Source organism: Remersonia thermophila, chromosome 5, assembly GCF_042764415.1.
Source record: "Remersonia thermophila strain ATCC 22073 chromosome 5, whole genome shotgun sequence".
Lineage (NCBI taxonomy): Eukaryota > Fungi > Ascomycota > Sordariomycetes > Sordariales > Chaetomiaceae > Remersonia > Remersonia thermophila.
This window is the reverse complement of record NC_092221.1, coordinates 1,811,432-1,837,868: the sequence shown is the minus strand read 5'-3', so window position 1 is coordinate 1,837,868 and position 26,437 is coordinate 1,811,432. Positions and strand designations below refer to the sequence as shown.

The window sequence follows — 26,437 nt, the reverse complement described above, 5'->3', positions numbered from 1 at the left end:
TTCTTGCCCCTCTGGAAAAGAAAAAGAAAAGAAGAAGGAAATCTATCAATGCTGACGAAAAGACAAGAAAAAAAAGCAACAGAGGCTCAAGAACAGATGGTGAAGGCAACGAGACCATGGCTCATGCCCATTCCCGGAAATCAAGGCTCGGGCGGCCTTCGCCACGCCGACGCCTCGAAGAATACAACAAGAGAGAGCAAAAGACCAAAGCCCCCAACTCGTCAAAAAAAAAAAAAAAAAAAAAAAAAACAATGATGCTACCATCGCCTGCGCCTGGTGGAAGAAGCAGCGGCCGCCGCACGGCAGGTCTCACACGGCTCGTCGACGTCAAGCGTCTGCCATATTTGGCGTTCGTTGCAGGGGTTCTGGATCATCGAGGCCGGGTCGCAAAAGGCGGCGAAGGAGAGCGTCGTGTGGGTGCACGTGTCTGGAAAGGGAGGGGTGGGGGGGGGGGGCGGTCTGTCAGTTGAGAGAGTTCCTGAGATAATACTTGGATACTTGGATAGGGAGAGCTTTGGTGGAAGAGGGGAAGGTTGGATAAGGGGTAGGTTTTGCTTGGGGGGGGGCGACGAGGATGGGGCTGCGTCCATGCTACGTTGTAACACGGAGCACGCACATGAGAGTTGTGCAACAGAGTTCAGAATAGAGAGAGAAGAGAGAAGGATCGGGGTGAAACCAACATACGATTATGGGCATAGTAACGACACATCTTGACGGCCTTGGACTCGGCAAGGAACCCGGTTGCTTATGATTCAAATACGCTTGGCTTTGGTCCGTTTCGGTATGTAATAGTAGTACAGTCTCGATGCAAGGTTGGGGGAGGGGGGGATTAGGATGTGGTTTCTGGGTTCTCCGATATGCTTCGGGAATAACCGAGGAGAGCTTGAGCATGAGAGGGAAAACACACAAAAAAAAAAGGAATTATGATGAGATTACTGAGCCAGATCTAGGTTGAGAAGCCGTCGTTCTTTTCTATTCCCCTGGATTACGAGCTTCATGGAGACGGCGCATACTTATACTCGGAGCAGGTCCCTATTCATCCTTCTGCCTTGCCCTACAAACGTCAAACGTGACCCAACAGATGATTGATCACAGCACACAAGAAGGGAGGGCACACGGGACACACGCGGTGTCTCAGTGGGCCAATGGTATGCCATGGCAGAGATGATGGTGCCCTGCTGAGTAGGTGAGGGTGCAGAGGTCAGGTAGGGCAGCCTGAGGTCAGCCTCGCCTCGCTTCTGCAGCCCGAGGCCACGGCTACCCTAGGTAGTGTTGGCGGTGTTGGCGGTGTTGCTGGTGGTGGTGGCGGAGGAGTTCTCCGTCGAGTTGCCTGTCCGCTTTGTCTACCCGTCCGACCATGAACTCCTGTGTACACAGTACTTCCCCCCCCCCCCCCTTTCTTCTGCTGTATTACCTCACCTCTTCGCTAAGAGTTCGGATCTTTGGCCATGGCATGCTGCAGCAACCTCGCCACACCCAGCCTGACCCTCGCGGTGCATTCATTCCCTGGCTCCCTCCTCCTCGCCTGCCACCACTCATCCGCGCACCGGCCCCGGCACCGGCACCGGCACTGGGGCTGGCGACCGTCTACAGAGTACGTACTGCGTACATACACAGCACAGGGCACATGATTGTGTGAGACTCCGACACACGGGCGGGCCCCAACGGGCCAGGGGTCCACACCGGCCTTTTGCTTGTGCGGCGTGATCGTGGCAGAGACAGGGGCATGAGCTTTTATGAATGTGACACACGTACTTTCCAATGCCGTCGACGACACCGGGAGACGCAGCGAGAGACGCAAAGGGGGATCGGCTGTTGGGGGGGCTTCTCTTTTCGAACAGGAATCCTCGTCGCGATGGCAAGACGTGAGAACCTAGGGTGCCTTACCTTTCTGTGCCGAAGGTCCCCGAGGAGTAAATCGTTGGTTGGTGATTTTTTTTTTTCTTTTTTGCAAGTATAGTACGCAGTAGTTATGGGCCTCACAGGAAAGGCGGCTTCCGAGACAAACGTTGGGCGTCGTCCGGGCGGTGCTGCACAACATCCCGAGGTGGCGGTGCCCCCGACCTACCTTGTTGGATCTACGTACCGTGGCCATTTGAGCGATTTCACCCCTCACCAACATTGTGGATGCGTGTACCTTGCATGTTACGGAGGACGGCGAAATACGAGAGCGGGAATGCGGTGTATGTGACCGCCCTCGCACGTGGTGGATGGAGGGTTGACAGTGGGATTCCCGAGCCTCTCTCCTCTTTGGGAGGCTGCCGAGACAGACATACAGACGACGCAGCGCCCGCTGCGAACGGCTGTAGGGCTGGCCTGGATGAGCGCACATGAAAAGCTGTGTGTAACTGCGCCCAGGGGCGGGCGACTGATGAGCACAACGGGAAGCGTGCGCTTCGGTCAATGTTGGCGTTCATGTCTCACGGACGGCGGGGACGTCATTTCAGGCAGCTCGCTCGCTGCTGGCGAAGGGCAGGTCATGCCGCACAGAGCTGGAGTTGGCCCCACGGATGAGGCTATCTATTGAGGCTGCTGCGGCTGGAGGCGCTGGCGCGCGCACGTTTGCCTGCGTATCCACCGCTATCGATGCGCAATATTGGCTGGCGCGCAGGTTGGTGATTTCCCGTCGCTCCGCGTCGCTCCGTGTCGCTCCGTGTCGTTCAGTGGGCGGGCGTGACGTCTCATGTACACCCGACAGTATGTAAACCGCAAACCACTCGCGGGCGGTGCAAGAATCCGCCCGGCGCCGGCATCCGCCGGCTTGGAGGGCCCCTCTCACCGCCAGTTTGTTGTTTTTGTTTGTTTTGATTTGTTTCGACGACGCGGGCGCGGCGGCTCGCGTTGGAAAACCGCGGGGAGAGGCCGCCTGTTGGGTCATCAGAGCCGGCCGCGGCGTCGTGATGGTATGGTAGAAGGGTGGCCGCAGATCCCAAGGCCGGGGCCGTGGGCGATCTTGGCCCATGCGCGCCGTCACCAGTTGGCAGCCAAATGGCGCATTCTGAAAATGGCGATGGCTGGGGAAACAGTGAAACCAGGCCGAGCCCTAACCGGGGGGATGCAGCAGTTCCAGCTTGCGGGCGGGATGGAGAAAAAAGGCGAAAGGGAAATCGCACCCACGTTGATGATCAGCGATCCGCGGGACTCTTTTCGGGGTTGGGGGAGGCGCCACAGAGCCACAGAGCGGACGGGAACCTCGCTCATTCCGGAAAAGGCTCGTGCGTCATCGCTGCTGAGGCCGCGCCTTCCTCTCTCTGTCCCGTTGTTTGGCGAAGGGAGGTTCGAATCCAAAGAAATGGGAATGTGCTTCCTTCCTTCCTTCCTTCCTCCTCTCTCGTCCCGTCCCGTTCCATCCCATCTTCAGGTCGTCATCCCCGTCATTGCAATCGCCCAAGGTTGGTACATTACACAGTATACTGCGTAATAGTAGGTACCTCGCCAGGTCCACTCTTTTGTCCACCAGTTCCACCAGCTCTTCCAAGTTTCCAGCTTGATCCCAGCTTCCCCGTCCTCCTCCAGCTCCACCTCCACCCTCCTCCTTTCCTGATCAGCAACCTTGGCCCTTCCAGAGTTTCTGGTGCATCTGCAGCCTCCCCTGGCGTCCCCGCCCGGGTGGGGCCGTGGGGGCGTGAGGCTTGCATCCCCGTGATTGAGGGCACAGAGTGCCAACTCACCTTGCAGCTCGCCATCTGCACGTCCTTCCAACAGCCTTTTCCTCGTCGTCGGTCGTCATCGTCCCCCTCCTCCTCCTCCTCCTCCTCCTCCTCCGCGTCCCTATGCATGTACACATGCTAGGCCTGGCCAAGGGGTCAGGACCCATAGGCCTCCGGTCCCATCGTTCCATGGCGTCATCGTTGTCGTCCCTCATCCCCCTCGCAGCTCGGCCTCGAGTCCCGAGCCCGCGTCCGCTCGCTGCATCTCTGTTCTGCCTTGCATTGTGCGTCTGTATCATCAGACCCGCCAGCTAGCCTTAGCCCGCCCACACGACTCGCCTCGGCCGCTCCTTGCCGACCCACTGTTTACATTTTGACGACTGTGGATTGCTTCTAACCCTCTGGCATCAGCCTCGCTCGTTCCCGGCCCATTGGCTCCACCGGATCGCGCGTCCCACGCAGGAGGACCCTCGCTGCGGCCCTGGCCTTTGCTTCTGCAGCCCCTTGAAGACGGCCTCGGGTCTCTGAGCCCCGGCGCGTCTGCCGCGCCCGCGCGTCCCTCTGGCGAATTGCTGCCGCTGCCGCTGCTGCTGCTGTTGTTGTTGTTGTTGTTGTCGTTCACATCTTGTGCCAATTTAGAGGTGCTCCGGATACCCCATATCACGGCCTCCAAACACATCGCGCTGGTTCTTTTTTTATTTTTTGCTCAATCAAGCCTCGCCTCCCGACCCCCGGCTCCCGCCATGCCCAGCGTCGGCCATCTGACCTGACCCACTCGCGCGCGCTGGAATCGTTAACGGGGTTCAGGCCGGCAGTCTGGCCGACGCCGCAAGCTCCACCACTTTCGCTTGCGCCCAGCCCCAGGCCGTCTTAGGGAGCTCCGTCGGAGCTTGGCTTCACGGCACCCGCTGCGTCAGATCTCTTCGCTGCGATCCTTTTATCCTTTTGGCATAAAAAGCAGTAAGGGACTCCCCGGCCGATCCTTGGTTGCTTGGGGCGGTTTCGCCTTTGCGCGTTTCCCGGCGCCCTTCCAGAACTTCTGTTTGGGCTGCGGAAATCCGGGGAAAGCAGGCGGCGGCGCATGTTTCATCCTCAACGAGACCCAAAAAAGCGACACCAGCCTCCTCGCCTAAGCCAGCTTTTGTCCCTTACCAAGCACTCGCCCGCACCACGACGTCGCCGCCATGCTCTACATACGTCACCTTCTGCGGCCTCACCACCTCTGATCCTGCGCCTCGATTCCCTTCCGGTCCCATCCCTGTCTCGACCGCCGTCTCCCGACAGCTGCTGCTGATTCGTCCTCGCCTCGCCGCTCGCCTTGCGCAAACCCTCTTCCGACACCTTGCTCCCCTGTACCATCCATTGGTCAGTCATCCCCCAATGGCCCAAGTCGCCGGCCCAGCTGACAGCCAGCAGCAGCAGCAGCCTTGTTACGCAACCAAGGCGCGATTCTGCCACGCCCCAAGAACCTGCTTCCTTCCCGACCCTCAGCCCCGAACCCGCCATCTGAGCTCGATGCGGCCCTGATGCAGCGCGCGAGCAAACCGACCAGCATTCGTTCGTTCCGATCGCCTTTGCCGTTTGGGCGGCCAGGCTTACCACGTACGGTGGCTGGTCTGCCCGATTGACCATCCTGAACCTCCTCCTTCTCTCCTGTCTTCGCCGTTCTCATGGCGTCCTCCGAGGTCGACCAAAAGTTCCTCGGCAAGCTCGCCAAGGCCGTCGAGCCCGAGAACCCTCTCCTCGCCTCGGTCCTGTTTCGCATCCTCGGCCTCTCCATCAACCTCTCGAACCAGCTCATCAAGGCTCGGAGGATTCGCCCCCAAGATGCGCAATCAACCGCCGCCCGGGACCTCGCATGCCACATAATATGGCTGTCGCGGGAAGGCCTGGTGTTGCTGCAGCAGTACGTTCTGCCCATGGTTGGCAACTACGACGTGCTCAAGGTGCTGGCCTACAAGCTGCGCGCCTCCTTTTACCACATCTTTGTCCTCTTCCACAACAACCCGCCCGTCACTACCATGGGCCTCGCCCTCCAAGGGCAAAGCGCCGTGGGTGGTGATCTCTCCTCGTCCCGGGGAGGAGCCGTAAATCCACCGCCCGGATTCGGCCCTATGCCGCCCACGGCGTTCCTCATGAAGCCAGGCGACTACCTTCCCGAGGCCCACCAGTACTTCCGCGAGGCCGTGCGCCTAGCCGACGAGCTGCTGTGGGGTTCCCACTCGCTCCGTTTGTCGGTCAAGACCGAATACGCCGCCTTCCTCTACGAGTGCGTACACGACGCTGAAGCCAGCCGGAAGGTCGCCAAGGACACCATCACCGAGGTGTACGAGGCCACCGAGGGCATCGACAACGACATGTTCAACGACGCCTGCGAGCTGGTCACGGTTTTGGGCAAGATGATGAGGCGAGGTCTCAACTCGTCCAATACCACGCCGCGGAGCAGGGCGGAGGGCTCAGGCTCGGGAGCACAGGGAACACCGCGAAGCCAGCAGCAGCCCATCGACAGCGCGCCGCCGGGCATGATATAGCACGGACCGATCGAACCGAAGTCGTATCTACCGTTGGAGCTTTCGGCCGGCATTTGATGATGCCCACTCGCCCGAAGCACAGCTCTCTTTTGCATGCCCCTGCCTTGGAAGCCGTCGACAGCTCTCACCCGGGCTCGTCCATGCTCTCCTAGCATCTGAACCCCAAGACATGAGCGATTTCAGACGTCCATTCTCGGTGGTCCCATCCGCGCCAACGACCGCACAGAGGGCTTTGTACATATCAAACCCGGAACAGACCTGACCTTGTTTTTTTCAGGTCCATCCGCCTCCATACCTGCCATTCTGTGTTCTGTGTTCTTTCTAGTTTGAAAGGACTGATCTTTGTAATTATCTGTCTTCATTTTGTTTCTTCACATGATACCCGGAACGTCAAACAGCAAAGGCGACGGTTTATTCTGCAGCGGTGGGGGGGGAGTTGGTGCTTTGAGAGGTGTTACATAGTATTACTGCTTCTTTTTGAGGGGGCAAGCGGAAAAATACAAAATACACTGGCTTGCTGGCTTGGAAGGAGAACGGAGGAGTAGGTGTGCCTTAGAAGATGGCTGAGCGGTGTGCATACCACATGGATGTTGTCTGATTTCCTTGCCTATGTCGTTTCCCGCCCTCGCACCCGATGTTTTCCTCGCCTTTGGTGCTCTCGCCGTCTACACAGTGGTTAGTTATGCAGTTGACGCGGGAGGGCACATTGCTGATGCTGCCATCGACCGGGACGCGCCTGAACCAGACCAACCAGGAGGAGGATGCAGCACAACGAGCAGGCGGGCTCGAAACAATGAAGGAGCGGTGCATCACGGCACATTGCCGATGAATCTACGCCGTGGCGACTCGGATCGAATCCCCCTTTGGCGTCCCCATGTCTCGATCCGGCGAGGAACGGCATCCTGCCTGATACGGCGGGCGGAGCGTGTGCCGAAGGGCAGAGGAAGTCTGCATGCTTAACCCTAACCCCTCCCCCCCAGATGGGACGACCCAACCCCTGAAGTCGGTAAACAAACCACCACATGTGTAATATTATAGTACTGCGTAATGCAAGCGGCGAATGATGGATCCAGAAGAGTTGATAAATAGGACAAAAAAAGAAAGGAAAGAAAGAAAGAGAATAGCAATGACCAGAACAACAATCCTAAAACACCCCTCCCAAAAAAAAAAGCCGACTTCCCAACCCGGCTCGTGCGCGGGACGAGCAGAAGCAGAAGGGTGATCATAATCCTGCGTCGGTCTCGATTCCGTCTCTCATGGACACCACAGCCACAGGCCGGCCTTCGATTGCGGGACAACGTCTGTTGAACCATCCCGAGACAAAGATTGCAGCCCCACACGCTTTGTTCGTATTTAATGTCTGCTGTTTCTTCTTTCGCTACCCCTATGTGAGTATCTGCTCCTCTCGTTGAACGGATGGAGGGGCCGAGTCGTCGACAGGGACAGCCGAGTGTCAAGGTCCATACGTTGGCTTGAGGTACGCATTATGGACCCTAGAACATGAGTTGTACTGCGCATCTGGTGCTTTGTCTCCGGCCTCGCTTCCTCCGGCGAGGTGTACCCCCTTCTACCCCCCGACGTGAGTTGGATGCGTGCATAATCGCATTCCGGCTCCCTTCCCGCCGTATCCACCCACTCGAGTCCCCATCCCACCCTGCCCCTGAATCCGGGCATCCAGTCTACGACAACGAAGCAAGAATAACGGCGGGCCATCCTCGCTCCTTGAACCACCCCTCAACTAAACCATGTACCAGCGTCCTTCTCGTCCCCAGCGAACTTGCACCATCCCCAACACACGCCAACTCAAGCGAACCACGCCCCGCCGATAGACCTAGAAGGATGCCTCGAGCCCCGTTTTCCCCGGCGGGTCAGGCCGCTGCCGCCGGCCACCGCTGCCGCGGCCACGGCAACAGCCGCCCCCGCGGCAGCTGCCACAGACGTCGGAATGGAGAGGCTGAGCTTGCGGCGGATGACTGAGGCGGCGGCTTCGGCGTAGCTCATGCTCAGGTGGTGGTCCCGAGCATTGTTGGCATCACTTCCTGAAGGGCTTGTCTCTGCGCTGGCGTTGGTGTTGGCGTTGTTGGAAGCGGCGTGGTGGTCGTCTTGGTGGTCGATGGTGCTGCTATTGCTGCTGCTGCTGCTGCTGCTGCTGTTGCTGTTGCCGCTGCCGTTGTTGCTGTTGCGGTGGTAGCTGTTACTGGTGTTTGTGATGCTGTTGCGGCGGTGCTGGCCTTTTTGGTGGCTCCTTCTCTCCTCCTCCCGTTGCATAAGACAGTCAAAGATGTGCTGTTGGACGGCTTCCAGCGTGGGATCAAAAGTGCTGTCTGATGCCCCTTCATTGTGGACCACGGAGCTCGAAGATACCAGCGGCGAGGTGCCTGACGTATCTGAGGGCCGAGTTGCCATGTTGATCAGCATTGGAGCCATGAAGTCTTGTCCCCGGTCGAGGAGGACGGGTTCTTTGGAGGGTGCCTCAGAAGACTCGTATCCCTCATCTTCGCTCTCGTCGTCCATGACTGCTTCGAGGTGTATGCCCGGGGTTGGGGTGCTCTCGTCCGGTGGGGGGTGATCTGGTGGAAGAGAGAAGGTCTCGCGTTAATGCTACAGGCGGCTCTGCCATGGCCGAAAGAAGGGAACCGAGACAGCGGTTGGGATGAGAGCGTAGCAACATACATGACCATTTCCAAACACAGCGCATGCACCGGTCGTGAAAGCAATCGTAACGGCGGCGGAACTCTGGAATGTTGGCAAGGAGCTCGGTGCAAGCCGAGGCCCAAGGCGAGTAGACGTTGCGCCGGCCGTATTGGCAGCACATCCACTGCCGCGTCCTGGCTTGGCCGTTGGCCGACCACCGGGTTTCCGGCGACGAGGGGAACTGGACCGACATGGTGGTATTTTGTCGTCGAACTTATCCAGGAGACTCCAAAAGTGAGGGTGAGGGTGAAAGATTGCTTTCTCAATCAATGCTGCGTTAAGAAAAGGGCGGCGGTAAACAGAAGAAGAGGACCAAGGGATGGATGCTAGGAAGGAGAATGGCAAGGCGCAGTATCTTTTGTCGGTGATCAATGTCGCGGCGCTTCTGGGTTACCTACCAAGGGGCACTGGCCCGTCTACATATGATGATTCTCAGCCAGCTCTTTCCACCTCTCCAACCTAGTCAAGGTACATCGACAAATGTCCGTTGCTTCCAGGTTTGGTTTCTACGCCAACAGGGAGAAGAGAACGAGGATGGGAAGGTTTAGCGGGAGGGGGGGAAGGGGGGAGAGGGGGGAGGAGTGTGGGAGTGTGTGGTAGAAAACTCCCGTTCATTGCCTCTCCAAGGCTGAGGATTCTAGGCCTGTTCCTGACTTCACTCAACAAGCAGCACCCTCTCTTTTCCTTTTTCACCCAATTCGTCTCCCCATGCCGGCTCCGTAATGAAGAATCAACACCCGGCTTCTCCCACATGCTGCTCATGCCGGCCAGCCCCGCTCTTTGGGCTCCCGTCGTCACCCTCTTTATCCGGCGGCGCCTGGCCATGAAGATTCGGTCGCGGCCCTTTTCTGTGCCTGAAAGCAGGAGGAGCACAACTCGTGAAAGTCCATATACTCATGCCACCGTAGGACTATCACGGGGACCCTTACATATCATACTGGCTACTCTATCTTACCGAACCATCAACACATTGTCTCATGTCACGCCGACGCCGTTGCATAGTCTTTGGTGCATTGAGTGTCCCATGAAGACGGTAAATGGCTATGACAAGCAGATACGGCACGCGTGGAGCCGTCGAGGTCAGCTCTCTGAAAGGTTTCACGGGTCTCTGGATACGAGCACCGAACAATCCATCAACCAAACAAACCATGTAGAAACGGGCCCGAAACATTACGGTTGAGTCTCTGCTACCCAGCCAAAGAGGCATGGTGGCGGAGTGAGGCCGGCGATGTGACCCCCACGCGACAGCCCCGAGAGCCAGCGACGTCGGCACGTTCAAGCGCCACACGACGAGACCCAAGGCTGCCCTTTCGGAGGAAGACAGCATCCGGGGCTCATTAGCTATAAAGCAGCAGATGATGGTAGGGTACGATTCTGAAGTTCAGCCACGTCAAGTTACTCAGCCAAGCAAGTCTAATGCATATGAACCCCCTTTTTTGGCACACGGTTACGAAAACAAAAGAGCTCTCACGAGTCATGCGACGGTTTGTATGTAACTACACTAGTATACCACAGTACATAGGCAATATGTTATTGGTAGCCTGCTGACTCAGCAGCCAAGTCCACTTCTTAGGTCCCCATTTCACTGAAGTACTCCAACCTCACTCACACTCAACCTGTCTCATCTCACGTCTCACTACCACCCGTAACCACTTGTCGTCAACACGCACACGAATACACACACACACACACACGCACACAAAATCATGTCCCAGGCCTCTCTTCCGCCGCTCCCAGACAACTACACCACGGCCCTCCGTCTTATCGACGAGGCCCATGCCCAAGACCCCCGGCCGGCGCCCAGCAAGGGCAACGACGGAGGCGCCGACCCGGTCCCCTTCGAGCTCGACTATGCGCAAAAGATGACGCACTGGCTGGCGATCCGCAAGCCCGACGCCTCTCCTGCACTTCAGCTGGCCTGCCGCGCCCAGCACTTTCGTCGGTAAGTGGAAGGGGGGGAGGGGACGGTTTGAACCCAAAGACCATCCGTATATATCTCTTCCCCGCCTCGTTGCTCCGATGATTGACATCCTCCCGCTCCTCCCGACGCCCATAGGTGGGAAATCCCTCGATCCAACTACCCGGCCACCCGCTCCGGCTACCTCCTCTGGCGGGCGCGCCAAAAGTCCCAGGGCGCGTCGCTCGTGGCCGAGCTCCTCGCCGGCGCCTCCTCGTCGGGCGCGATCGCCCCGCCCCTCGGCGCCGAGGAGATCGCGCGCGTGGCGGCGCTCGTCCGCAAGGAAGGGCTCGCGGGGGCGAACCCGGACCCGGAGGCGCAGGCGCTCGAGGACGCGGCGTGCCTCGTGTTCCTGGACGACCAGCTCGAGTCGTGGTTCGCGGGGCGCGAGGACGTGGACGAGGACAAGATGGTGGGGATCCTGCGCAAGACGTGGGGGAAGATGAGCGAGGAGGGGAGGAAGCTTGCGCTGGGGCTGGAGCTAGGGGAGGGGGCGAAGGCCTTGGTGAAGAAGGCTTTGGAGGGGGACGGGGAGGGGGAGGGGAGCCGTTGAGGGGGTGGGATCATCGGGAAAGAAGAGCCCCGATGAACGGGATGGGGAATGCAAGCCTTCTCAGCGCCGTGCTGGTCGGGCGGAGGAGAGAGAAAGGAGGGAGGGGAGGAGAGGCTTCGTGGAACACCGGCCTTTGCAGCTCACGATCCCGACGACGCATCGGGTCCCAGAACCGCATCCTCAAACGCCGTCATTCATCACGATGTGTTTTACGGGCTTGGTTATTATTACAAACAGCGCAGGCCAGCGAAGCATCTTCATCCTGACTAGGTCACAATCTCGTTCCCCGTCGCGCACCCAACCAGTCGACCCCTGACATCCCTCTTTTTTTTTCCCGCGGCCTTTGCCTGCACCTTTGCATCCGTTCCCCTTCTCCGCCATCAAGCCGGAAGCTCCCTCGCCTCTCCGCCATCCTTCTCTGCCGACAGCTCGGCGGTTGGCTGGGGTTGGTGCTGGGGTTGGTGCTGGGGCTGGGGCTGGTGCTGTGATTGTGATTGTGATTGCTGAAATCCATAGCCTTGCTGGTCCGGAGGCGGAGGATACGGTGGCTGCTGGGGCCACTGATATCCCGGCGAGGCCTGGGCCGGGGGCCACGGAGGAGGGGATCGAGGCCCGCCCGCAACGCCCAGGCCTGCAGGAGCGAAAAACTCGTGATGCTCCACGCCGCCGCCCGGCGACGACGGAACATACCCAAACGTCGGGGACGGGCCGGGCGTCCCGGGGGATTTCGCGATGCTCGGCCGCTGGTTGTACGCCGCCGCCGCGGCCCCGGGGGACGCGGCGGCGTCCGGAAGGAAGGCGGGGTCTTGGGCTCGGGGCCGCTGCTGTGGCAGCTCGCCATGGCGGTGCTTCTCCTCGCGCTCCCGAGCGGCCGCCTTCTTTTTCTTGCGGTGCATGATGCACCAGGCAGCCAGAGCGACGGCGGCGAGGAGGGCGACGCCGCCGACAACGCCGCCGACGATGGCGCCAACCGGAGCCGAGTCCGATGCGGGGCTGGGGTCGGGGGGAGGGGGGTTTGTCGCGGCGGCCCAGACCACCCTCGTAGCCTCGACGCTGTCGCACCCCCACCAGGTGTAGCCGAGATGGTCGGCGTCCTGGAAGACATACGGGACGCAAAGCGGGCTGCTCGTGGAAGCGCTGCAGGCAGGACGTGAGCCGAGGTTCTCGGAGACATGGCTGCAGAAGGGGCAGCGGCATACCACCACAGAGCGACGCCGGTCGTGCTGGACCAGGCTTCGCTCTCGGTAAAGTCCATGCATACCGTCGGGACCGGGCAGCTGATGTCGGACGTGGAGCAGCAGAGGCCGTGCCTTCGAACCGCATCAAAGTAGCACGTGTACCCCTCGGGGCAGTAGATTTCGCTGTCGGTGTCGGCATTGACGTAGCCGCATACATCCCTTGTTTGGCGCGGGTTGAGAAGACGCCTCCTGACGCCGTCGACGGGCGGCGGCTCCGTCACGGCCGGCGCCGCCGGTTTCGCAAAGATGGCGACATTGCCGGTGTAGCGCGGTAGCGCCGCCTTGCTGTAAAGGGTGTCCTGCGGCAGGGCGTTGGCGTTGGCGAGGCCTAAGGCACAGCCAAAGGCTGCATAGCCCAGCGTCGGCCTCATGTTGGGCGTGTTGTCGTTCTCAACAACGGGGGGGGGGGGGGGGGGCGGCTGGAGGAGTTTCTAAGAGCTGCCCAGAACGCCGCCTAACTCTTCTTCTTCTTCTTCTTCTTGTCTGCGGCGTCCAACACCTCGGCGAGAACAGCAAGATGAGGCTCGGATCCTCACAGAGAAAAGCAGCCCGGGTGGTTTCCGCGGGAGAAATACCCGGGAGGGCAGAGAGAACCCAAAGGCCGACCTCCGCGGTGCGCCTTTCGGCGCTCTCCTGACTTGGCTGGGCCCCCCCTCAGCCAGCCCTTGTGACCACCCACCTACCTAGCCCTGGAGCCTTGGGGATCCAAACATGCCATCGCATACTTGGCAACAGGTCAGGCCAGCATCGGTATCGTCGATGGCCCTTCGAGTGAGACAAGGTTGAGATGCTGTACCGCGTGTAGGGCTGAGACGTTTGGGGTGGTCCGACCCAGGGTTCCCTGCTCCGAGTCGTCGTCTTGGCCAGAGTCCAAGTCATGTCCCTCGGATCTTCGACGTCCGACGTCATCTGGAGGACCGAGGACGATCGAGAATGTGGTTCCGAGGCCAATCACAGGCCCATGGATGAGAAATAAAAAAACGACTGGCCCTAACTCAACCGGATGCGAATGGAGCCTTTTTGGGCCGTTCGAGAGCGAGAACAGCCTTGGTATTGTACCTACTCCTGCCAGGGTATGGACGAACGCCATCAGCCATGACCCCCTCGTAGAGGGCGCGAAAGACTTGGAAGTGTCCATCGCTCCAAGCCGGCTGGAGGGTAGAGCTTGGAAAATCGCGCGGCTTGCTTCAAACGACGATGGAGGCATGCGTGCGGTAGCGGAGCAGGGAACGATGCGAGCTTGGAATCCTTGGAGGGTCTCCCATGGTCCTAGGAGCAAACGGCCCATCCATCCCAAGACCCCAAGGATCCCGGAAGACGAAGAGGAGAAACAAAGAAGCCACCACTTTCGGTGTGCAGAGCCCGTCCCATGTGCAGACTTTGGAGCCTCCGTGAGATCCTTGGCATCTCCCATGCAGCCTCCGAGGTTGGGAGGTCCGTCAGCGCGTTTGTGAAGATGTGAAGGAATATCCTTCCTTGATGTGGCACATCCTCATGGGGGGAGTTCGGTCCAGCCACGGGATCGCATCAGCCCCGCCCCCCTTGCATGACGGAGAACCTCTGCACGTACCCCGTCCCAACTCGTGGGAGAGATACAGAGCAGGGATTCCAACAGAACAACTCTTGGACAACGTCAGCGTCACGATACCACACCGTACGAAGCATTCCCAAGACCGACTTCCCAAACTCGACGCAAAATCGTTGTATCCTCGAAAAAAAGACCCATGACCCGGGACAACCAACCCCACCAACCCCCCCCCGAAACTGAACAACAACAATAACAACCAAAACAAACAAACCCCTCTGGGACGTTCGGCCATTATTCTCCACTTTCTTCACATCCATCCCCCCCAATCCAACATCAACGCCCGCTCGCTCCAGAGGGGTTTGTTTACCCTTCGAGGTCCATCTCCCAGGACGCAAAATCCGCCGAAAACTCCCCGGCCCCTCCCAGCCCGCCAAAGATGCTCCCGTCCCCCCCGTCCCCTCCTCCTACGCCCCCGCTGCCGGTGCCGGTGCCGGTGCCGGTGCCGGTGCCGGTGCCGCCACCACCGGCGCCGGCACCGGCGCTCCCGCCGCCGCCCGGCGCACCCCCCGCAGCGCTCATCTCCTCTCCAAGCGTCCCCAAATCCGCCGCGTCCAGCACCATGCCGTCCCCGTGCTCCCCCGCCGAAACGGCCGCGGCGATCGCGTCGTTCAGCGCCACGTCGCCGCCCAGCGCGCCCGCCAGCTCCGGCTGCAGCATGGCCGCCGCGGCCGCCACGGCGGCGGCGGCGGCATCCACGTCGGCCGGCCCGGCGGGAGGCGCCGCTTGCGCCTCGACGCGGCGGTGAAGGCGCACCGCCGTGTCGGCGAGGAGGGGGTCGGAGCGGCGCGTGCGCGCCCAGTCTTCGGCCTCCCACTTGAGGAACTGGCGCAGGGAAGGCGGGGAGCCGGCGCGGCGGGGCGGCGGCGGCGGCGGCGGCGGGGGGCGGGGCTCGCCGCCGTCGGGAGGCGCCGAGGCGGCGGCGGAGAGGTCCTCGCCGCTGCGGACGTCGGGCGCGCACAGGATGGCGGTGACGACGTCGTAGGCGACGCCCTCGTGCGGGGTGCCGTGGAAGGTCTTGAGCTCGTCGAGGAGGGCGGCGAGGTGGCGCGGGCCGCCGAGGAGCTGGGTGGCGGCGAGGGTCTGGCGGTGGGTGTAGGCCGCGGGCATGCCGTTGAGGGAGGGGCCGTGGGCCCACTGGACGAGGTTTTGGACCGCGTGGCGCACCGCGGCGGACATGCCCACGTGCGTGGCGCCGGCGCTGGTGATCTGCATGCTGCCCCAGGCTTCGAGCTCGTTGTGGTCGGCGGCGCCGGTGCGGCGGGAGAGGGCCACGTTGTCGCGGATGGCGCGCAGCAGGGGCTCGATTTCCTGGCATTGCGGGTCCTGCCGCTGGTAGTAGCGGAGGGCCGAGTCGAGGGGTTTCGCCACGATGTTGAGCACCGCCGAGAGCATGGTGGATGCCTCTTCGGAGATGGAGGAGGGGAGGATGATGTGCTGCAGCACCTTGACGATGACGGGCTGCAGAGGGCCTGCCACAAACAGGCGGTTCGAGATGTGGAGCAGCGCGGGGACCATGGACGGCAAGAGAAGCACGCCGACAAGATCTGTTTTCCAGCGTTAGCCCTTCCGGCTCGGCCCGCCCGGCCCTGGCGGGCGGCAGAACAAGGGTCGCATCCCACTTACACTCCAGGCCGCCCTTGAGCACCTCGTCCGTCAGGTGCCCCGTGTGCATGGCCACCACGATCTGGTGGAACAGGGTGGGCATGAGCAGGTAAAAGTCCTGCGGGGGGCACGACGCCATAAGGTCGTCCCCCAGGCCGCCGGCCTCGGTGTTGAAGAGCCCGAGCACCCACCCGCTCAGGTGCGCGTTCTCGTGCTCGGTGAGCTCCTCTTGGGGCTTCCAGAGATCGCCTCCGTTGAGGAGCCGGCCCACGAAGGACGTCGGCGACCGGATGCCGAGATCTTCGGCGGACAGGCCGTACCGGTAGACGATGGCCAGCAGCAGGAGCAGGATGGACCCAAACTCTTCAAAGACGGGCTGGTACTCGCCCTGGTCCTCTTCGTAGCCGGTCCAGCCGTCGAGGAGCTCCCACAGCGGCTGCAGGATCTTGTGGGGCCGCTCAAAGAGCAGCAGCACGTCGAGAGACAGGGGCTTGGCGGCCAGCTGGCTGCAGAGCGGCTTGAGGGTCATGGTCTCCTTGTCCCGGCAGAGGCTGGCGATGATCTGTAGAGGGGCGGTCAGCACCCGTTCGTCCCGCCCGCTTCCCGCCCAACCATCCCCCATCGTACCTCGACGAGCGCTTGGGCCACGGCGCCCACGTTCCCGTTCATGTTTTCGAGCTCGGCGATGAGCTTCTGCGCCCGGTGGCTGTCCTGCAGGCAGGCCGCCACCAGCTCGTCCTTCTTGTAGCGGCCCTCGTCCGGCAGCGTCTGCCACGTTATGTCGCCGACCAAGCTCTCGACGGTGGCCTCGGAGAGAAGCCCGTGGAGCTGGCACGCGAAGCAAAAGTCCTGGCGGACCGAGTCTTGGAAGGACGAGCTGGTGTTTGACATGTCAAAGAGGCCCGAGAGCGTCGGGAACACGTTGGGATCGACCTGGTTCAGCGCTTGCGTGATGCAGTGCTCCGCGTTGAACGGGTACATGGACGACATGCCGGACAGGGAGACGAGGATCAGGGGAACCTTGTTGACCACGAAGGACTTGAGCAGGTGGCCCGTCCTGGGGCCCTCGTTGCGGAACACGGCGTTGGCGAGGAGGTCAAAGGAGGCGAGGATGAGCTGCACCGCGGCCGTCTGCACATCGTGCTGATATCTGTTGCGTAGGTATGCGAACAAGGCGTCGTCGTCGAGCATGGGTCGCCCCACGAGCTAGGGTTCGTCAGACGCCAGGTCTGGAGAAGGAAAAAAAAAAGGAAAAAAAAAAAAAAGCGGTTTCGCGTGCTTACCGCGGCGCTCAAGTAGATATAAAGACCGGCCCTCGAGTTCACGATAGGACCGTCAGGAACCTGGACGCTGTCGGGGGCGGCGAGGTTCTCCACGAGGTTGGCGGTTTCGGCAGGCTCCTTCTTGCTCGCGGGCAGGTTTTTCGCCAGCGTCTCGGTCCGGAACCGCTCCAGCCGGGCCGTGACCTCGGGGGCTCGCTGCATCTCCAGCGGGAGGAACGACTGCAAGGCATCGTTGAGCGCCTTGCAGATGCCTATCGCGACGGGTCCGGCGTCAGCGTCTGCTCGCTTCCTCGTTACCCACCGGGGGGGGGGAGGAGGGCTCTCAACCTACCCTTGCATTCCGGCCTGGCCAACGTCGCCAGCACCGTCGGGTTCTCGCCGACGGCAACGAGAAACCTGGCGAGGGCGCCGCGCGCCCGCTCCGTGTCGTCCTTGACCATGCCCAGCGCGCCAAACGCCTCGCGGGAGATGGCGGCGGCGGCCTCGACGAGCAGCACCATCCAGCGCTCCAGCACCTTGAGCATCTGGACCGCATGCCGGGGCGCCAGGCGCGCCGCGCCCTTGGTCAGCATGGGCGCGAGCCTCACCAGCACGGCCACCTCCCCGTTGTACGAGTTCCTCCATCGCAAGATCTGCTGCTGTTGCTTCTGTGCCTGCTTGCCCTTCCCTTTCTTCTTGGCATCCGCATTGTCCTTGTCGGCGGCGGCACCCTCGAGCTCGTCGGGACGCGGCGGCGCGCGGGCATGCGCCGACGAGTACTTGTACAGCGCCCGCAGCACGGCTGGCAGGTCGACGAGCCGCTGGTCCAGCAGGACCGTCAGGTACTGAACGGCGCGGGAGTCGAGGGTCTCGTGGGCATCGGGGGTCGGGCGGAGGAGGATGTCGGCGACGACGACGGGGGGCAGGGCGGGGTGCTCCGAGAAGTGGACGGGAACGAGGGCGGCGAAGCGGTCCGGGTCGAGGCGCTTCTGGAGAGCACGGGCGACGAACTTGGCCCATGCAGCGACGGCAGCGGCCGCGGTGGGCAGCGGCGCGGCGTGAGAGGAGGGATTGGACATGGCGCGGGCGTATGCGGTTGGATGCTGGTCTGCTTTTGGCGAAGCCGTGGTAGAAGGCGGATCGGTTGAAAACGATATCAAGGATGTGCAAGTGATGGAGGTGGATGGAAAACCGAGGAAGTATTACATGGTGGCCATGGGAGAGGACCCAAGGGGATAAAAATCAAAAGGAAGAAAAAAGAGACATCTAAAGATGGCCTGCCGTCATCCCAACGTCATCCCATCAAGCCAACCTGAGACTGGAGACTGACGGGGAGGGGGAAGCTTTGGAGCGTTGAAGTCGCGATTCCAACGGCCGAGCCAGTGAGTGGCCAGTGGTGAGTGGCCAGTGGTGAGTGGCCAGTGGTGGGGGGGTCGCGTCTGGGGGAGACGGGACTTTCCAGGTTCGCGACGGGGACGGGACGGGGGACAAGGATCATCAGGGTTCCCCCGTAACGCAGGCGGATGGATGCCAAGCAACTCACTAGTACACTACCGGTAAGGTGCACCGTATGTACAAGCGTCGTAGTGAGTTACCGTACAGTACAGCTAAGCCAAACTTGTATGCTTGTCCAAGGTACTACTGCGTATAGTATAGTACTGTGTATACCACCACCACCCCTCTACATATAGTACAACCATACTGTGTACGTAGTAGGTAGTAGGTAGCCGGACGATGGCATCCGTGGCATAGGCACAGGCATAGGTCACCCGGCCTTCCTTGGGGAACGAAGGCCCGCTAGTACCTACCTACCTACAATACCACACCATAAAGGGGGACGTTTTGCATCGAAATCACAAAAGAAACGTTGACAATGAACTTGGACACACCAGGGGAAACATGACAAGAATCATTATTAAAAAAGAGGGCCAAGCCTGGATGACACTAGAAAAGTGCTAGCGGCAAAAAAAAAAAAAAAAAAGAAAAGAAAAGAAAAAAAGAAAAAAAGAAAAAAAAAAAAAAAAAACGCCGGTTCCCAACTCCCAGATCAGATGCCAATCCCAGTATGCCACCACGAACCGCAACCAACAAAGACAAGACTGTTCTCGTTGTTCTCATTGACCAAACGACATTCCTCCCACAAAGATAGGTACCCAACTTACAGAACAGACAGACATGGCCACAGCCCCTCACCAGTTCCGACCCCCATGACATGGAATCACGGTCGTGCGGCGTTCGGTTCTTGACCGGCGCACCTTCTGGCGACCCCCTTTCCCCATGGCAACGACTCCCTTGGACCGGGAGCCCTCGGTCCAACCATGCCGGGAATTGTCCTGATTGTCCTGCCTTAGTATTGCCCGGGAATGTTGGGCCCAATCATCCTAGAGATATCGCCTCGATGTCAGTGGTTTCCCCCCAAGCATGGAGAAACAGACCCGGGACCGTCCTCGTCCCCTTGCCTTTTCTCTGTCGTCGACGAGAGAGCCTCCCTATCATGTCGAAAGCCAAAGGCCGAACGCCGACGACAGAGAAGAGGGAAAAAAAAGGGGGGGAGGGCTGGGTATCGAGAAGGCGACCAAGAAACAAAACAAAATCAATACCCAAAAAAGAACTCACCAATCCTGCATGGCCAACCACTCGCTCCACCTCGCCTCGGCGATCCTGATCTCCTCCTCGGTCGGGTCCCTCAACGGCTTGAGAAACGGGACCGTCTCGTCCGGACGGCACCCGACCCCCAGCCCCCCAAGGCCGCTGCCGCCGCCGACGCCGCTTCCTCCTCCTACTCCCACCCCGACTCCTCCTAGCCCCGCCGTCCCGCCGCAGCCGCCAACCTCCCCGTAGGCCCGCCAAACCTCGAGCCACGACCCGCTCTTGGCCGCAAACATGTAGTTCCGCCGCTCCTGCTCGTGCAGCGGGCCCACGCCGAGCCGCCAGTCGTCGCCAAAGAACCCGTACAGCACCGCGGGGGTGTCGTAGCCCGTCACGACGAGCCGGCGGATGTACGGCTGCAGGCTGACGTGGCCGCACGCCGCCGCCGCCGCCGCCGCCGCCGCCGCGGGGCCCGAGGCCAGAGGCAGGATGGGGATGCCGGGTATGACGGCGCCGCCGGCGAGGCCCGCGCGCTGGAAGGGCAGCTGGATGTTGAGGTACGCGGCGAGGGCTTGGATGGGGCCGCTGAACTGGGCGTACTCGAGGAAGTAGCGGACGCAGGACTGGAAGTGGGGGTACCAGTCGAACAAGTCGAAATCGCCGTTCTGGAATGGCTGGGGAGGGAGGGAGGGAGGGAGGGAGGGTCGAAGCCGTTAGCAGGCGACCATGACGAGGAGGACGGCGAAGAGGGGCGGGGGAAGGAACACGAGGAACGGGAGAAGGCGGCGGGCCGGAAAGCCGACGAGGAGCCGGAGCTCTACCTACCTCGGGTCCTGCCTGGGGTTGTTCCATGGCGGTGAAGCGCTTGCGGCGGAGGGGGGCGGCTGCTGCTTGGGGCGTGTCGACGTGTCAATGGCGGCGCTTCCGGAGAGCCTGCTGGATGTTGCTATCCGGCGAACCAAGAGGAAGCGGAGGGACGGAGCCGGCCGGGAAATCCGAGGGTGCGGGAGCGGACGAGATTTGCCAAAGCAAAAGGCCCAGCGGGCGAGGCCCCCGACAAACAAGTCGTCGAGCGGGCGGATTGGGTCCAACAACAGAGCGCCTAGCTGAGCTCCGATAGGACACCAAGAACAGGGCGAGTCCGAGGCAGGCACCGCGACGTTGAGACAGCCAACACACGCAAACACGCAGACGCACGCACGCACGCACGCAGGGAGCAGGCAGCACGCAGCACGCAACACGCAGGCCAGGAGGGACGTCGGGGTTGCAGTCAAGCTCTTATTAGTATAGGGCCTCGGGGTTCATCCTCGCGATGTTTGCGCCATCGTCTCGTCGAGCACATGCTCTGGTCCACCTGGCCGGTCCCTGTCTGAGGGACGAGCGCTGTATCTTGCAGTGTCCAGCTGAACCCTCCGACGAACCGGGCGTGGAGACGCGCCTGCGGGACATCCGGAAGCTCCCGTTCGGCACATGGGCCAGCTCACAACCCGGGTACAGGGGCAGACGGCGATCGGTACTACCGGGATGTGGGAGCCTCCCCCGGGGGGGGCGGGGAGGGGAGCGGAGGGGAGGGGAGCGGAGAGGAGGGGAAGGGGGAGGGGGGGGGGGTGCTTGTTTGGAGATCCCGAAAGACCCCAGCTATGCCAAAGAAGGGCCAAGAGTGACTCTTGTTCATTACCCTTGACAAGCTAACCATGGCCGACAGGTTCGGCCCCGTGTCTCTCCCCCCAATGCCTCTCTCTCAGTTGGTCTGTCCGGCCTGCGACCCTGCCACCGTCCACCCGTCCCCGGAGAGCGTGGGCCTCCCGAGCACGATTTGGCCTATGTCCAAGGCTGATGGGTGACGGCCTCGAGTGACAGCGGGTAGGCAAGGATCCGGGGCCAAGGGCCCGGATGTCACCGTAAGTCAAGACGGTTTCTCTGGGAATCCGAACACCGGAGACAAGGGGCCGGCCGGGGGGCCGGGGGGGGGGGGGGGGATGGGGATGGTTTGGAGTGGCGGTTTTCCCCCTCCCCCCTCCCCCCAAAAAAACTGTTGGACCATCCATCACAGAGTATTCAGCGTGTCGAGGCATGCGATTCAGCTGTGATGGTTGGACAGTGAGCATTCCATCAAGGACGAAACAGCGCCCGATAGGAAAGGCGGGGGGGGGGGGGGGGGGGGGGGAAGGGGGGGAGGCCGGAGATGTCTCTGACTGGCGACACACGGTGACGCCGACGCCGACGCCCGCAGGGATGCGCCATCCCATGCTCGGTAGAGCCCGAGATCAAGATGCGGGCTTCAACGGCCTTTGAGTCTTGGCTTCAGCACTGCCGGTTGGTCACTTGTGCTAGTTGCAGCCATCGGCGTTTCGTCTTGGCCCTTCAACCGCAATGTGCTGCAACGAGACCCGTTACCAGGAATCCGGATCGTGTCGCGGATCGCTCGCCGGCTGCCGTGCGGTTCGTCCATACAGAATGGCGATGCCGACTTGGAGAAGCCAGACCTTGCATTTTGGCCTTCGCCATCCTCCCCCGATGCAGAGCTCCCACGTCTCTCTCGCTCGCTCAATCGCTCTCACATGCTCACTTACATAGGCACATCCACAGCCTACGCAGTACCTTGGCTTTGAGCGCCAGCCTATGACGGTTGGAAGACCCTCACCGCAGTCTTGACCCCGGTCATGGGCCAAGATTCCGGGAGATTCGGTGGTAGGGGGCGGGCTGTGACCAAGCAACGTGTGGTGGATCGATGAATCGGGTATCGCTGCCGATCAGTCGGGTCTGCTCAGCTCGACAGGGCCCTCAGATCGCGTTGGGGGGGCCGATGTCACAGCGAGCTCAGCATTCGACCGCCACTTTTCGAGCCCGGCTTTCCAAAGTGGTTTTCAGCGAGATCCGGACATCCTTTTTCGGTCTTTTTTTTTTTTCCTTGTTTTCTTCACAAGTCCGTCGTCACGACTCTCCACGCAGCCGAAGCGGATATATCTGCACACCAACATCATGGGGGCTCCGGAGCATTTCCCCGAGGATAGCGCCGTGATTTTGGGCCTTTGGTGCGACCGCCCGCGTCCTGTGACGACATCTAGCGCCAACGCTGCGTCGGACTGCGCAACCATCCGCCGTCCAGCTGTGCTAGGAGCTGAGAATTCGGGCGGTAGGTACTTCGTACCACGTCTTCGAATCAAACACAGTAATACACCGTACGCGATGCCCCCCCTCCTCCCCCCGCCGATCATCCGGCCTTTCAAGACCCTCCTGGAGCAGGATTCGGGTACGGTACACTACGACAACCTATGTTCTAGCTCTGGCGACTTGTCCAGATGTGGGTACGGCGCGCAAGCATTGGCCCGTGTTCAAGGTGATGGGGTTGGTGTGCGGTGAGCTTGGGTGACCTTGGGCCTGGGGTGATGCATACATTTTCAGCTTGGATCTCTACTGCAGTACCTAGGTTGGGCTTTTGTCCGCCAAAAGACGGTTGGTCAGTTGCTACGTCGAAGCTCCTAACCCTGGTATCATTGCTTGCGTCGGAAGCAGCCGTCGTCACACCAACGGCGTGGCCTGCGTTGTAAGGCTGCAGCTCGAGAAGGTTACGCCTCGCCGTGAGCTGTTTCAGTTCGGACGATGCCGACAAGGGCCCGGCCTTGTGGAACCCCCCCCCCCCCCCCTCCATGAAGACCCCAAGACATGCTGCTGATATGGGGGGGGGGGGGGGGCTGGCTGGCTGAAGGAGATCGAAATGCACTGGACGGTGCCACTTGGGTCCGCCTCTAAGGAATTGAATCATACATCATGAGAGTTGAGGAGTTGAGGAAACACAAAGAAACCCAAGCAAATCCTGGCGCGAAATGCGGCTCTCATAAGTCGAACCGCTGGACTTTGACAAGGCCAACAGCACCCGTAATACGAATACACAATGACGGCTGCTGTCTTGCACAGTCGTCTCATCGTTCCAAGACCGCTTCTTTGAATCAGAGACGATCCCCCACCACCCCAACAAGAGGAACAAAACAGCTCCACCATGGACATCGCCGCACCCCGATAGTACACAGTAGGTTGCTTGCATGCCGAGACAACTCGATAAGTGAATACCTACCTACGTATACGTGGGTCCGATGCTACAACTCCCCCCCTGTCGCTGCATGTGCGAGCTGGCATTGCGCTAACGCTAAAGCCAATTGCCAGATTGCACGAGCGTCCATTTTACGACGTTGCCCTTCTTCCTCCCAAAGCCGCAAAAGGTTGTTGGGTCTTGATCCTCCCTTTTCTCTTCGAACCTCCTCCCCCCTTTCTTTGTCCATCTTCTCTGTTGCTTCGTCTCGGAACCCGGCACAATGGTCAGCTTCAAGTGGTCCTATCTTGCTCTGCTCGCCCTCCGCGTGGCGAACGTCTTCGCCGACGATGTAAGTGTTTGGCCAGCTTTTGCGCCATCCACCTCGCAACAGCATGACGCGCTCCCCCCCCCCCCCCCCCCCTTTTTTTTTTTTCCCCCTTGTTGTTCGCCCTCTTCCAGACGCGTCTTCTTCGATCCAATGGCTCACGCACATGCTTCCCGCAGGCCGATGCCGAGCCCGCCGAGTCTCCGGCTGTCGAGCAGCCCGAGCTCAAGGTCATCATGGAGACGACCTGGCCCGAGGCCGACATCTTTGGCGTCAAGATCGTCAACGGCCGCGTGACCAAGGCGCTGGTTGAGATCACCAACCACGAGGAGACCCCGATCGACATTGCCTTCATCGGGGGCAACCTCAAGACCACCAAGCCGCTGCCCGAGGACGCCCCGGCCTGGGCTCCCATCGTCCGCAACCTGACGGCGGTCCGGTACAACGTCCAGGTCCCTGCCGGCGAGACCCAGCAGCTTCCCTTCCAGTTCGTTCTCGACATGATGCCCCAGGACGTCATCGTTGAGCTCTCCGCCATCGTCACCCACCAGGAGAGCAGCCGGATCTACCAGCTGCAGGCCCACAAGGGTCCCGCCAGCATCGTCGAGCCTCCCACCAGCATCTTTGACCCTCAGATGTACGTCCGCGCTTGACGCTCCACCTCATAACCCCTTCACACACTCTCTCTCTCTTTCAGCAGCGAGATGAACAGGCCAGGTGCTGACGAGCCATGCCTCCTGCAGCATCTTCCTCTACCTCTTCCTCACCGGCGTCTTCGGCGGCGTCCTCTACTGGGTCTACAAGACGTGGATCGAGGCTCTGTTCCCCCAGGCTCGCGTCAAGCCCCAGGGCGGCGCCAGCAAGAAGCCTCGCCGCCAGGTGGTTGCCGAGTCCGAGCCGCTTTCGGGCTCCGAGTCTGCCGGCGCCACGAGCGGCACCGACGCCAACAAGAGCTACGACGAGAGCTGGATCCCCGAGCACCACCTCCAGCGCCCCGTTGCGCGCCGCGTCAAGAGCAGCGCCAGCAGCAAGACCAAATAAAGGAGCCTGGGAAACGAAAACGGCCGGGGGCTGCTCCTGGCCTGGGTTGCGCCACGCCGCGCCCGACCTGCTGGACAACGCAGTCTTGGCGTTTCGGGAGGGCGCTGGGGTGGTGGGCGCTCGGCCGGGTGGCGGCAAACAGGCGCGCGTGGATACACCCGGGGCGTCGCATGTTTCAGCCATGCATGGAGAAGAGGAGGTGGAGGAGGAGGAGGGGCGTGCGCCAAGGGGGAGGAGGGGCGGGTAGGAGGAACGGCCGAGTAGAGGGAGTTGTGCCCGAGCATCGGACGTGTGTCACAATTGTACCATCCCTACCTTTTACCTAGCTTGCAATTTTCGCTGGTTTTGTGTTACTCGTGTACGATTTTACTGGCGGTCTAGGGCTCGGTTGGGTTGGCAAAGGAGGAGGGGGTGGGGGGGGGGGGGGGGGACATGGATACAAAAACGGATGCCGGGAAGGATTTGCAATGATATACAAAAGAAAGAGGTTCCTGTTTTCAGGCGTCTTGTCCGTCCCCTTTGCTTCCATCGGTACACGGTAGCGTCGCTGTCCGGATGGATGGCTGTGGTGTCCGGTCCTGGAGGGTTCGGGATGAAGGCGGCCTCGCTGCACGACACTCGCAGATTGCGTGCAATGCTCGGGTTGGATGCTTGGATGCATCTGCACCTCGTCCCGCATCCCGGTATCCTGACTGACCGCTCATGGCAGAGGCAACGTTGTTGTTGTTGTCGGCCCAAGGATTTTGAGCCGAGCAGGCCCCTCCCCCCGGTGATACCAAACATCACCATCACCCGCTACCATTATTATTCTTTATCATCATCATTATGAATAACCGAGACACGTCTACATCATCTAAATCTCCGCAGCCTACCACCCTACCTCCAGGGATCATGTTCCCAGTTTTACCTAGAGAGACAGACAGACAGAGAGAGAGAAAAAGAGAGAGAGAGAGAGAAAAGAAAGCCATTCCATATGACGGAGTTAGAGACCGAGATCATCAGTGGAGGTATAATGTAACAATGTAAACGAAAGAAATGGACCGGATCCGACGAGAGGGAGTAGGCGAACAGGGAGGTTCAAACAGCCTGCACCCCTTCCTCCTCCTCCTCCTCCTCCTCTTCATACCTCCTCTTCCTCCTCTCCATACCTCATCCTCCTCCTCTCCATACCTCATCCTCCTCTTCCTGCTTCTTCCTCCTCATCCCCGAGTTATCCATCCATCCACACACACACGCACACACAGAGAGATAAAGAGAGACATACACACACACATCCGTCATTTCATGTCATTTCATTGGATCCCGAAAAAAAAAAAAAACGCCAAACCGCCAAACGCAACAAGGCTAACCAACCACAACAACCATCCTACCAAG

The 26,437-nt window shown here is 60.6% G+C and overlaps 8 protein-coding genes across 8 annotated transcripts; 3 read left to right on the top strand and 5 right to left on the bottom strand.

Annotated features, from left to right (window-relative positions):
- Positions 1-121: 121 nt before the first annotated feature.
- On the bottom strand, positions 122-709 carry VTJ83DRAFT_5719 (uncharacterized protein; the record flags this gene model as incomplete). Its single annotated transcript, XM_071012350.1, has 3 exons — positions 122-173; positions 262-427; positions 685-709. 3 exons carry the CDS (start codon positions 707-709, stop codon positions 122-124), a joined length of 243 nt encoding a protein of 80 aa, XP_070865094.1.
- A 4,611-nt stretch (positions 710-5,320) lies between these two features.
- Positions 5,321-6,181, top strand: VTJ83DRAFT_5718 (uncharacterized protein; the record flags this gene model as incomplete). The annotated part of the gene is made up of 1 exon (XM_071012349.1): positions 5,321-6,181. One exon carries the CDS (start codon positions 5,321-5,323, stop codon positions 6,179-6,181), a length of 861 nt encoding a protein of 286 aa, XP_070865093.1.
- Positions 6,182-7,984: 1,803 nt separating this feature from the next.
- VTJ83DRAFT_5717 (uncharacterized protein) lies at positions 7,985-9,068 on the bottom strand (the record flags this gene model as incomplete). The annotated part of the gene is made up of 2 exons (XM_071012348.1): positions 7,985-8,697; positions 8,855-9,068. 2 exons carry the CDS (start codon positions 9,066-9,068, stop codon positions 7,985-7,987), a joined length of 927 nt encoding a protein of 308 aa, XP_070865092.1.
- A 1,513-nt stretch (positions 9,069-10,581) lies between these two features.
- Positions 10,582-11,385, top strand: VTJ83DRAFT_5716 (uncharacterized protein; the record flags this gene model as incomplete). The annotated part of the gene is made up of 2 exons (XM_071012347.1): positions 10,582-10,817; positions 10,932-11,385. The coding sequence occupies 2 exons, from the start codon at positions 10,582-10,584 to the stop codon at positions 11,383-11,385; spliced, it is 690 nt and encodes a 229-aa protein (XP_070865091.1).
- A 380-nt stretch (positions 11,386-11,765) lies between these two features.
- On the bottom strand, positions 11,766-12,994 carry VTJ83DRAFT_5715 (uncharacterized protein; the record flags this gene model as incomplete). Its single annotated transcript, XM_071012346.1, has 2 exons — positions 11,766-12,522; positions 12,585-12,994. The coding sequence occupies 2 exons, from the start codon at positions 12,992-12,994 to the stop codon at positions 11,766-11,768; spliced, it is 1,167 nt and encodes a 388-aa protein (XP_070865090.1).
- A 1,520-nt stretch (positions 12,995-14,514) lies between these two features.
- VTJ83DRAFT_5714 (uncharacterized protein) lies at positions 14,515-18,154 on the bottom strand (the record flags this gene model as incomplete). The annotated part of the gene is made up of 5 exons (XM_071012345.1): positions 14,515-15,755; positions 15,835-16,375; positions 16,441-17,019; positions 17,097-17,347; positions 17,428-18,154. 5 exons carry the CDS (start codon positions 18,152-18,154, stop codon positions 14,515-14,517), a joined length of 3,339 nt encoding a protein of 1,112 aa, XP_070865089.1.
- A 1,533-nt stretch (positions 18,155-19,687) lies between these two features.
- On the bottom strand, positions 19,688-20,516 carry VTJ83DRAFT_5713 (uncharacterized protein; the record flags this gene model as incomplete). Its single annotated transcript, XM_071012344.1, has 2 exons — positions 19,688-20,338; positions 20,490-20,516. The coding sequence occupies 2 exons, from the start codon at positions 20,514-20,516 to the stop codon at positions 19,688-19,690; spliced, it is 678 nt and encodes a 225-aa protein (XP_070865088.1).
- A 3,461-nt stretch (positions 20,517-23,977) lies between these two features.
- VTJ83DRAFT_5712 (uncharacterized protein) lies at positions 23,978-25,063 on the top strand (the record flags this gene model as incomplete). The annotated part of the gene is made up of 3 exons (XM_071012343.1): positions 23,978-24,046; positions 24,202-24,659; positions 24,766-25,063. The coding sequence occupies 3 exons, from the start codon at positions 23,978-23,980 to the stop codon at positions 25,061-25,063; spliced, it is 825 nt and encodes a 274-aa protein (XP_070865087.1).
- Between the last annotated feature and the right edge of the window lie 1,374 nt (positions 25,064-26,437).